The sequence below is a fragment of the Moschus berezovskii genome, chromosome 11 (genome assembly GCF_049115385.1).
Source record: "Moschus berezovskii isolate FMDL1 chromosome 11, NW_MosBer_1.0, whole genome shotgun sequence".
Classification (NCBI taxonomy): domain Eukaryota; kingdom Metazoa; phylum Chordata; class Mammalia; order Artiodactyla; family Moschidae; genus Moschus; species Moschus berezovskii.
The window spans coordinates 8488715-8501140 of record NC_142470.1 but is presented as its reverse complement, the minus strand read 5'-3'; the positions used below and the strand labels follow the sequence as shown (position 1 = coordinate 8501140).

Genomic DNA, 12426 nt, shown 5'->3' with positions numbered 1-12426 from the left:
TTTGGTTTCTCGGAAAGCAGGCATTTATCATCACACGCGCCCCTCAGATACTGGCAGCAGCCCAAGTTTTGAACACGTGCGTCTCTTGTAACATCTAGCCTAGTGCTCACTAGAGCAACGCAGCCATGCCCTCGTTCACCCATCTCCACCCGCTCTAATGCTTGGGCCCTCCTCCCTCTCACCCCTTTCTGCCACCCAAAAAGCAGGCTTCAGTAGGAATATTCTCAGATCAAGCAGGTGTCATTCAGCAGTTAATAGGGGGGCTTTCCAGGGGACTCCGTGGTAAAGAACCCTTCTGCCAATGCATGAGACAGAAGAGTCACGGGTTCAGTCCCTGAGTTGGGAAGATCCCCTGGAGAAGGGCATGGCTACCCACTCGAGTATTCTTGCCTGGAGAATCCCGTGGACAGAGGAGCCTGGCAGGCTGTAGTCCATAGTGTCGTAAAGAGTTGGACACGACTGAAGCAACTTAGCATGCATGCCCTGAGTTAATAGGGAGCAGGACCCAGTTCTTGCCCTGTGCCTGACAATTTGAGGCCTCTATTTTGGTCTCTTCTGCTTCTGCAAAGTACAGTTCAGATACAAATTAAAATAGGCTATAATTTTAGATAGCATGCCTTACAGAGGTATGCCAGGGTACCTGTCTTCAGGTGAGGACGCTATGGAACAGTTCCATGTTAAGCAAACCTGCATTTGTTGTTAGAGTCTAAAGTTTTCCTCTAAACTTCGCTGATGAGTTTTAAGAAACATTTATCTGTTTGGCTGCATTGGGTCTTAGTCGCACTTTGGGGTCTTTCTCTGCAGCTCCCAGGCTCCATAGCTGAGGCGAGCAGGCTTAGCTGCCCTGCAGCATGTGGGGGCTTAGTTCCCCAGCCTGGGATCAAACCCGCATCATTCCCTGCATCGGAAGGCAGATTATTAACCCCTGGACCACCAGGGAAGTCCCTCTGATGATTTTTTAAAAATAGCTTTCTTGAGATACAATTTACATACTATACCATTCACCCACTTAAAGGGTACAGTTCAATGGCTCTTAGTAAATTTGCACCATTGTGCGTCCATCATCACAAGCCATTTTCAAACACTTTCTTTACCCCAGAAAGAACGTCCATGCTCCTTAGACCTCTCGGGGAGCCGTCAGGAGAGTGGCGGCCCTGACGCTCACCTTCCTCAGCCTTGAACAGAACTGCTCCTTCACTCCCAGCAAGCGCTGCTCTGCTGTGCCACTCAGGGAGTTCGTTCATCCTGCAGGCATATACTAAATCATTTTTTTATGCCAGATGCCAGAGACAGGCGGAGGGAGGGTGCAGGGAGAGGGAGGGCATCATCATGTTTGAAAGGGAGTAAGTGAGGCCTAGTGTTCAAGAAGCCAGATACAGTGAGTGACTTGTGGAATTGTTGGCAAGTACTTGCTGCCTTCTCAACCACCTTGGGCTACTCTCTCCCCTACCGAGCTTGCTAGTCCCTCTGTTCCTAGTCCATCCCATCCTTGACCTGGACTTGAGGACATCTCACCTGCTTTTCCTGTGCCTGGAGAACTCTCCCCCTGACATCTTCACTAGTTTGATCCCTCCTCGTCACCCCCTCAGAGGACCTTCTCTCCCCAACCCTCATCATGCTCTAGTTCTTTAACCTTTAAAATTGCCTCCCTGTACTTCTCTTGTGGTGAAATGGATAAGAATCTGCCTGCCAATGCAGGGGAAGATGGGTTCGATCCTTGGTTTGGGAAGATTCCACATGCTGCGGAGCAACAAAGGCCCATGCACCGCAACTCCTGAGCCCGCGAGCTGCAGCTACCAAAGCCTGCGAGCCTAGGGCCTCTCTGCAACAAGAGAAGCCACAGCAATGAGAAGCCCACACACCACAACTAGAGCAAGTCCAAGCAAAGCAATGAAGGCCCAGCACCGCCAAATTAAATAAATAAAATTATAAAAAGATAAAATTTCCCCTGAGCACTCACCACTCTCTAGAATGATCTTATCTCCTGCGTGTATTGGCTGTCTCTCCCCTCCACACCAGATGGAAGCACCTTACGGGAAGGAATCTTGTTTAGCTCGTTCATCATGATTTTTTCCAATGCCTGGAATGATGTCTGGCACATCGGAAATGTTCAATAAGCCATCGTCATTAAATGGAGAGAAACAAACTGGAGAATGGAAGACGTGTCACGCACTGCATGGGGAAGCAATAGGAAACCAACTAGAAATCACTGGATTCGCCCTTATTAGGAAAATCAGATACCGTTAAAAGATGCTGATGGTGCTGGCGGTAGCTGACAGTGCTGAAGAATTAAATGCCTCACACACATCAAATCATTTACTCCTCACAGTAGCTCTATGAGGCATGTGTGGTCATCCCCATTTTACAGATGGGGAAACTGTGACACAGATTCAGTCACTTGTCCCAAGTCTAGTAAGTGGAGGAGCAGCAGGGATATGAACCTTAACCATCTGGCTCCAAAACACGTCTGGGTCAGTTTACTTTACTTTGTCAGGGTGATCACTGCAGTATAACAAAGAAAAGCACATTGGGTCCCAGTGCAGAGTCCAGTCCAGGCTGGCACCTGAGAGACAGTATGTGGAGTGGGAAGAGCAGTTGGATGGGGATCCAGAGACCTGGTTCCCTCTGGAGTTGGTGCCCTTGCCACTCCCTGTGGCTGTTTCATAGGAGCGTTTCAATCCCCAGATAAGGACCTAGACTCTGTCTTCAGATGGTCTCTCAAATTCTTCCCAGAAGAAGTGCTCTTACCCAGCAAAAAAGTAGAATTGTTGAAAGTTGTTTTACCTCCCAGGCCTGTGCCAGGGAGCCATGGGTGTATGTGTTAGAGCCTCCCGCTTGCCTGGATGTGCCTGGCAAAGGATCTGAAAGAGCACTCCCTAAACCATGGATGTTTGTTTCCCCTCTGGAGTAGGGGTGAGGAGGGAATGTCACTTTGTGGCTATTCATCTCTCTATTGTTAATTTGTCAACGAGAATGTGCTGCTTCTATGTTATTTAAAACATCATAAAGACAAAAAAAAATTAGATTTGGGGACTTCCCTGATGGTCCAGTGATTAGGACTTCATGCTCCCAGTGCAGGGGGCCTGGGTTCGATCTTTGGTCCAGAAACTAGATCCCACATGCTGTAACTAAAGAACCTGCATGCTGCAAATAAGACCTGGCGCAGCCAAGTAAAAATTTTTTGTTTGTTTTTTTAATTAAAGAGGTTTGTAGTCAGTTGCCAACAGTTTCTGTGTGCATGGGTCTTCCTAAGAGAAGGAACTTGAGAGTACCAGGAAGGCTTGTTTTCAAGTATTTGAACCACTTCTTCCTGTTTTGTGGAGACTTAACCCGCTCCAGTGTTCTTGCCTGGAGAATCCCAGGGACAGGGGAGCCTGGTGGGCTTCCGTCTATGGGGTCACACAGAGTCGGACACGACTGAAGTGACTTAGCAGCAGCAGCAGCAACTTAGTCTACCTGGGAAGATACACTTGTTTAGCTGGGAGGATCTCCAGCCCAGAGCAAGACAGTTGGAGAGTCTTGGTTGCCGTCCTCAGATATCTGAAGTGCCGTCGGGGAAAGAGGAACAGACTTGCTATTGCTTCAGAGCAGAATTACTGCCAGCATGTAGAGGAGAATTGACAGGGCGTGGAGTCCCAGCACTAGGAAACAGTGGAGCTGCCTTCCTAGAGTCTGGTTACTGTTGCCATGTGAAAGCCCTCTTGGTTTTTATGTGTTTATTTTGTATCTGCGACCTCTCTGGTGGCTGGGTGGTAAAGAATCCGCCTGCCAATGCAGGATGCCTGATTTCAGTCCCTGGGTCAGGAACATCACCTGGAGAAGGAAATGGCAACCCACTCCAGTATTCTTGCCTGGGAAATCCCATGGACAGAGGAGCATAGTGGGCTACAGTTCATAGGGTTGCAAAAAGTCACACACGACTTAGCAACTAAACAACAACAACCTTCCTAAAAGTTTTAATGTTTCTACTAGTTTTTTAGTTGATTCGCATGATTTCTGCAGGCAGATAACTCTGTGTCCTTCTTACCTTGTTTATTTTCTTGTCTTAGGGAATTCTCAGAACAGTGTTAAGTAATGGCAACTTCAAAATACAGCCCAGTGTCCCTGTTGTGACATGAAATAACTTACTGTCTGGGGCCTCGGACTTGTGCTTCAACATTAATGCATCTCTTCCTGAATAAGCAGAGGTCACTGTCTCTTTCCTTAGAAGTGGTATAAGGGTTCTTCTGTTCAATTCTATATTAACATTTAAGATTTATATACATTCCATTATTCCAAAGCATATTCACTTGTTTATTGTGGGTCAGGGAAGTTTAGAAGTTTCTGTTGAAATACACGTAGAGTTTGATATCTAAATATTTTGGTGATTATTTTAAACCGTATTTTAAATATATATTTTTTATATAATTTTTATATTATATTAAAAATCTTGATTGGTGGAAGTGAAGTGTTATAATTTTCTTATTTCATTGTCTGTATGAATAACATATTTTTATGGTGTCATCACAGTGGTGCCTTTTGTTCTGTGCCTCAGACCTGCCAGATACCTTCCCAGACATATTGTCTCGTTAACCCTCACAACAGGTCATTAGAGTATTATAATTTTGTAGATGAGAAAGCTGAAACCTAAAAAATTTTATACTAGCTCAAGGTCCACGGTTAACAAATGCCTGAACCTGGATTTTCCCTGGTCTGTCTAATTTTAGTGCTTCCCTTAGCATTTTCTCTTTCTTTTTTTAAAATTAATTTGCATTGGAGTATGGCTGCTTGGGCTTGCCTGATAGATAGCTCAACTGGGAAAGAATCTGCCTGGAATGCAGGGGACCTCAGTTTGATTCCTGGGTTGGGAAGATCCACTGGAGAAGGATAAGGCTACCCACTCCAGTATTCTTGAGCTTCCCTGGTGGCTCAGCTGGTAAAGAATTGCCCACAATGAGGGAGACCTGGGTTGGAAAGATCCCCTGGAGGAGGGCATGGCAACCCACTCCAGTATTCTTACCTGGAGAATCCCCACAGAGGAGCCTTGCAGGCCACAGTCCATGGGGTCACAAAGAGTCGGACATGACTGAGTGACTAAGCACAGCACAGCACGTGGATGCCTTTCTTGGTGGGAGTGACGTCTGCCTGAGTAACTAGCCTTGTTGTTGTTCAGTCACTCAGTCATGTCTGATTCTTTGTGACCCCATGGACTGCAGCACACCAGGCTTCCCTGTCCTTCACCATCTCCTGGAGCTTGCTCAAACTCATGTCCATTGCATCAGTGATGCCATCCAACCATCTCATCCTCTGTCGTCCCCTTCTCCTCCTGCCTTCCATCTTTCCCAGCATCAGGGTCTTTTCTAATGGGCCGGCTCTTCAGAACAGGTGGCCAAAGTATTGGAGCTTCAGCTTCAGCATCAGTCCTTCCAATGAATATTCAGGATTGATTTCCTTTAGGATGGACTGGTTGGATCTCCTTGCAGTCCAAAGTATTCTCAAGAGTCATCCCCAGTACCACAGTTCAAAGGCATCAGTTCTTTGGTGCTCAGACTTCTTTATGGTCCAACTCTCACATCCATACATGACTACTGAAAAACCATAGCTTTGACTATATGGACCTTTGTTGGCAAAGTAATGTCTCTGCTTTTTAATACAATGTCTCGGTTTGTCATAGCTTTTCTTCCAAGGAGCAAGCGTGTTTTAATTTCATAGCTGTAGTCATCATGTATAGTGATTTTGGAAATAAAGATAATAAAGTCTGTCACTGTTTCCATTGTTTCCCCATCTATTTGCCATGAAGTGATGGGACATGAAGCCATGATCTCAGTTTTTTGACTGTTGAGTTTTAGGCCAACTTTTTCACTCTCCTCTTTCACTTTCATCAAGAGGCTCTTTAGTTCCTCTTCACTTTCTGCCATAATAGGAGTGATGTCATCTGCATATCTGAGGTTATTGATATTTCTCCCTACAATCTTGATTTCAGCTTGTGCTTCATCCAGCCTGGCATTTGGCATGATGTACTCTGCATATAAGTTAAATGAGCAAGGTGACAATATACAGCCTTGAGGTACTCCTTTCCCAATTTGGAACCAGTCCATCTCTTTAAAAATTTTCCAGTTTGTTGTGATCCACACGAAGACTTTAGCATAGTCAATGAAGCTAAAGTAGAACTAGCCTTATACCGTCACACAACTGAGGTTTTTTTAAGAGGACGACTTTCAGAAGAACCAACACTACTGAGCTGGAATAACTAAAGAAATTCCCTGTCTCTGTGTTGGTCAAAGTGGAGGGCACTTGTGGCCTGAGTTTACATTTCTTGAAATCCCTCCACAGAGGGGAGGCGCTCCTCCTTCCGTTCAGGCACCAAACTTCTGGTGCCTGAGTTCAGGGCAGCGTGGAGCTCTGTGGGCACAGAGCATAGACTGTTTGAATCCCCCATAGTTCTGAGGACTTTAGTGACACCCCCACTTCTCCCAAGCTTCCAACCCGTCTAGTATTAGTCATGCTATTTCCGATATCTTGGTGTGCCATGGGCTTAGATGCCCTGACACGTGTCACTGCCAAGGGCAGTTGTGGGTGCCAGGGGCAGTAAGGATAGGGCTGTCCAGGGGGTGGGGGCTTGGGAGCGGCGTGCAGCTATCCCTAGAGCCTGCACTTTGGGGCTCTGGTTGCTATACTGGGTGTGTCTGAAGAGGTCCCAGGTAATCTAGACCAACTGCTCTTTTTCTCAGGACTGGGGAGGAATTTGTTGAGTTTGGGAGTCCCTTGGCACCTGCAGGATATGGATGAGAAGGAATCTGCTTTCTTTTCCTTTGGCCGTGAGGGAAGAGTCCACTGGGGTCATCAGCCAGTTCAGTCACTCAGTCGTGTCCGACTCTTTGTGACCCCATGGACTGCAACATGCTAGGCCTCCCTGCCCATCACCAACTCCCAGAGTTTACTCAAACTCATGTCCATTGAGTTGGTGATGCCATCCAACCATCTCATCCTCTGTCGTCCCCTTCTCCTGTCTTCAATCTTTCCCAGCATCAGGGTCTTTTCCAGTGAATCAGCTCTTCGCATCAGATGGCCAGAGTATTGGAGTTTCAGCTTCAGCATCAGTCCTTCCACTGAGTATTCAGGACTGATCTCCTTTAGAATGGACTGGTTGGATCTCCTTGCTGTCCAAGGGACTCTCAAGAGTTTTCTCCAACACCATAGTTCAAAAGCATCAATTCTTTGGCGCTCAGCTTTCTTTATAGTCCAACTCTCACATCCGAACATGACTACTGGAAAAACCATAGCTTTGACTAGACGGACCTTTGCTGGCAAAGTAATGTCTCTGCTTTTTAATATGCTGTCTAGGTCGGTCATAACTTTTCTTCCAAGGAGTAACCAGGGCCATGGTTCTCACAATTATTCAGAAGTTAAAGCTGCCTTAGCGTTATTGTTATTTAGTCACTAAGTCATGTCTGTCTGACTCTTCGCTACCACATGAACTATAGCCCGTCAGCCTCCTCTGTCCGTGGGATTTCCCAGGCAAGAATACTGCCCTGGTGTCTTCTGTGCCAAATGCTCAGGCCAGGTGGTGGTGGAGCGGATGGTTTGCCTGGAAATCACGTGGTTTGGAATGCAGAAATAAGACCCTCTGGCTGGACCAGCCTCGGAAGGCTTTATTTGTTTCTCTCCACACAAAGAGGACTTCTAAGGGAGTTGAAATGTGATTGCCAGGGATTATTTGTGAGGAAGTAGCCCAACCTACTTGATTCTTAATGCTAAAATGGGCTCTAATCCTTGTTTCCTTTTCGGTATTGGATTAGAAAAATGTAGGGCAGGATTAGAACTGGCTGACAACCATACAACAAATACAGGTCCTGAGAATTTCAAAACAGGAATCACCAGGCAAGAAGGCTTGAACCCAGAGTGTAGTCTCAGTCTTTAGGACTTGTGATCCTTGTTCTGATTTTCTGATTATATCTCTGCCTTCACCTATCAAAAGGTGACTTGAATTTAATTTTGTGTAGCAGGAAAAAAAAAACCCTCAGTAATACAAAAAAGATAGTGTAATAATACCCTCTTCCGCTGTCACATTTGCAAACAAAACTCAAGATATGTTTTATCAATTATTAATAGTACATTATTTTGGAGAGCCAGTCAGAACACTGATGAGGGTGTAAATTGTTTTTTGGAAAATAATTCAGTAGAATTGATCAAGAGCTCAGCATATTTATTGGTGGTGGTGTTTTGTCGCTAAGTCATGTCTGACTCTTTGCAACCCCTGACAAGAATACTGGAATGGGTTGCCATTTCCTTCTCCTGACTCAGGGATCGAACCCAAGTCTCCTGCATTGGCAGGTGGATTCTTTACCACCGAGCTCCCAGGGAAGGGCAAGAGTTTGGGACTTTGTCCAACGTTACCTCCTACCTTTATTTGATAGTAGCACCCAGATTTTAAACTGTAGCTAAAGGCCAATCTTTCAAGCTCCCCCTACCCTGTGTCTCCCCTCAGACATCTTCGTCGTCTCAATCTTTAGTCAGAAAAGGACTCTGGGTATTCTCCAACAGATCAGTTCTCTTCTCCCTTTAAATATTTTGTGTCTACATCAGTTTCTTTGTTTAAATGAAAAAGCTAGGAGTTTGGTGTTTCTTTATTTTCCCATACACCCAATTCAGCAGCTAGCCCTACCCTGGCTTTACCTCCAAATACATATGAAATTCACCCACTTCTTGGGACTTGCCTGGTGGCCCAGTAAGACTTCATCTCCCAATGCAGGGGTTGCGGGTTCAATCCCTGGTCAGGGAACTAAGATCTCACCTGCCTTGCAGCCAAAAAAACCAAAAACATAAAACAGAAGCAGTGTTGTAGCAAATTCAGTAAAGGCTTTAAAAATGGTCCACATCAATCCTCCTCATCTCCACTGCCACCAGCCATGGATGGGCCCTCGGGAAAGTGTCCTGACTGTACTCTTGCTTCAGTTCTCGTCCTGCCCCCGCTCCAGTCTCATCTCTGCGATGCAGCAGATGAGGTCCCTGCCCTCCATGGCTTTCCAGTGCCCTTCAGATAAAATCAGGCTCCTGTCAAGGTCCCGCATGATCTGGCCTCCAGCCTCAGCTCCTACCAGCTGTAGTTCCAAGAAGCTGTCAAGTTCTTTTTCGTTTCTCCACCTCCAGCCTTTGTGCCTCCCCCTGCTCCCTTCCCAGCTTTTGAGGGGCTGGGGTCTTCCTCAGAGAGGTTGTGCTGAATCCCACCCTCCCCTTTTTTTTGGCCTTGTCATGCAGGATCTTCCTTCCCCAACCAGGGATCCAGCCTGCACCCGCTGCAGTGGGAGCATGGAATCCTAACCACTAGACAGCCAGGGAAGTACCCCGCCCCCCGCCTTTTTTTCCCCTGGTTTTTTTTTAATCCTGATCCCTCCTGTATCTCTCTCTCTCTTTTAGGTTCTCAATGGTTCTCTTTTTTATACATAGTGTCAATAGTATGTATATGTGGAGCCCAATCTCCCAGTTCATCCCAACCCCAATTTTCCCCCGTGGTAGCCATATATTTGTCTGACCCCCTCTTAAAGGTAGCTTCCCACACAAGGATTTTTCTTTTCTACCACTGCCCTTCGGAGAAGGCAATGGCAAGCCACTCCAGTACTATTGCCTAGAAAATCCCATGGATGGAGGAGCCTGGTAGGCTGCAGTCCATGGGGTCGCTAAGGGTCGAACACAACTGAGCGACTTCACTTTCACTTTTCACTTTCCACTTTCACACATTGGAGAAGGAAATGGCAACCCACTCCAGTGTTCTTGCCTGGAGAATCCCAGGGACGGGGGAGCCTGGTGGGCTTCCGTCTATGGGGTCACACAGAGTCGGACACGACTGAAGTGACTTAGCAGCAGCAGCAGCAGCCCTTATCTGTTTGCCTCAGAGCACTTGTGAGGAGAAGCTACGATTGCCCTTTTGTCTTGTCTGCTTCTGTCACTAGCATGTAAGCTCCGAAGGAGACGTGTGTCTGCTGCTGCTCATCCCTGGGGCTGGGTCCAGTGACGGGTAAACGGTGACACTGAGTTAAGGAGTGTGTGCTCCCCGATCATTCTTTCTAGTAGGCACATAGTGTCCATTGCACAGATGCAGCCTCTCTAGCTTAACCACTGGCTTACTGGGTGTATTTGTTCCCAGGTTTTCACCACACTGAACCATGGGAGATAATCCGAATGACTGTTGAGAAATTGTTGACTAGATTAGAGAGTACTATGCAGGCATTTAAGGTCCTAGGAAGCATTTTTATTAAAGTGGAGAAATGAGTTTTTGTAATGAGAAAAAAAGCATAATATGAGATTATATATACAGCATGTTATCAGCTGTGTAAAAGTTCATGGGAAAAGAGAGTCGGAAACTGTCAATTATGCATTTCAGGTTGGCAAGATTACAAATGATTTTGTTTTTTGATTTTTTATAGTTTGCAAGGAATACATGGTGTTTTCCTCTTTATACTTTTCTGTGTTTTCCAAGTTTGCTGCAATAATTGTGTGGGTTTTTATAATCAGGTAAAAAGCTCTTAAAACTTTTAGAATATTTTTATGACATATCAAATTACTGGAGATAGACGCAGAGTTAGCAGACTGTTTATTGTGCTTTGGAGAATGAGCTAAATGTTTGACGCCACTTGCTAGTGACAGTTCTTAGCCCCTGACTCCTCCTAGGCTTGCGAGTGATCTGGGTTTAAAAAGAGTAGTAGAGTGCTGTTTCCTGTGAATCTTCCGTGGCCAGGTAGACTTGGGTGTGGTACGGCGTTACAGAAACTGTGGCTTACAAAAATGTTGTTTTGGGGTTTGAGAGCATCCCACAGATGTGCTTAGAACTGGAAGGATATCACAACTGCTCTTCACATCTGTGTTTGGAGCTTGGGTGGGGGGGGTAGGCTTATGTGGCCTGGGCATTGTCACAGAATTTTACTCACTCATCTTAAGGCAATGATTCTGAAACACTAGACCCTTCGGAAATTTGAGGTCAAAACTACCTTTGTAATAATGCTAAAATGTTATCTGCCTCTTTGCTCTTATTCTCTAGCAAACACACAGTGGAGTTTTCCAAATGCTATATAATTCATAAATTGCAGAAGCAGCTAGGAGAACCCAGCTGTCTTCTATGAAAACAGACATTGAGGAGTGTTGCAAAAATGTACCACAATGCCAGTATCTTCAGTAAAATTGTTTTATTATGGAAAATATATATAGCATTTTAATGGCATGCAACTATGGAAGGAAAGTTATGACCAACCTTGATAATATATTAAAGAGCAGAGACATTACTTTGCCAACCAAGGTCCGTCTAGTCAAGGCAATGGTTTTTCCCGTGGTCATGTATGGATGTGAGAGTTGGACTGTGAAGAAAGCTGATCGCCGAAGAATCAATGCTTTTGAACTGTGGTGTTGGAGAAGACTCTTGAGAGTCCCTTATACTGCAAGGAGATCCAACCAGTCCATTCTAAAGGAGATCAATCCTGGATGTTCATTGGAGGGACTGATGCTAAAGCTGAAACTGCAATACTTTGGCCACCTCATGCGACGAGTTGATTCACTGGAAAAGACTCTGATGCTGGGAAGGGTTGGGGGCGGGAGGAGAAGGGGACGACGGAGAATGAGATGGCTGGATGGCATCACCGACTCTGTGGACATGAGTTTGAGTGAACTCCGGAAGTTGGTGATGGACAGGGAGGCCTGGCGTGCTGTGATTCATGGGGTCGCGGAGAGTCGGACACGACTGAGTGACTGAACTGAACTGAACTGAACTATGTTACCATAGAATGGGTTTATTATTGTAATTGAATTAATACATATTTTAAAAATTTATCAGTTTAACTTCTAATACAGCAAATGTCAATAGATATTTATGCATATACACAAACACTCTTTGGGGTCCTCAATTTTTAAGAATGTAAAGGGGTCCTGAGACCAGAAAGTCTGAGAACCAGTGAATCGAGGACACAGGAAGAGAACTGTCTTTATGGTGGATTGATTATGGCCCAGTAGACAGATTGGTTGGATTGCATGACACAGGAGAATAAGGTCTATGGAGGGAAGATGACCTCGTCTCATAGGCAGGGGTTGGAAGTCCTTGAAGTTACATTAAATTTTTTCCCCTCCCGTCTTCCCTCCCTCCCTCCTTCCTTCCTTTTTTTCTCCTTTTTAGAGATCATGCATGATGTGATAAAGAAGGTGAAAAAGAAGGGTGAATGGAAGGTAAGTGGAAGAGTACAATGAGTGACCTTGAAGGTGAGTTCGTGAGAAGAACACGGATGGGGTGGCATCGGGGAGAGGCATGCAGGGGAGAAATGAGGACCCTTGCTGCGTCAGAGGACACAAAAAGCTTCTGAACTGGCAAAAGGTAATCTGCTGTGCCTCCTGTGTATATGATCCTGGTTAGGAAATCTCTGGGTCATGAAGCTTATCTTTAAGATCACCTGGTGGGGCATTCTAGCA

At 45.7% G+C, this 12426-nt stretch overlaps 1 protein-coding gene across 1 annotated transcript in view; it reads left to right on the top strand.

Annotated features, from left to right (window-relative positions):
• The window catches only part of STXBP1 (syntaxin binding protein 1), a 67559-nt gene that overhangs the window by 19708 nt on the left and 35425 nt on the right, over nt 1-12426 (top strand). Inside the window, exon 2 of the mRNA XM_055399078.2 lies at nt 12137-12186. Coding sequence (XP_055255053.1) covers nt 12137-12186 — 50 coding nt within the window. The remainder of the gene's footprint in view (nt 1-12136; nt 12187-12426) is intronic.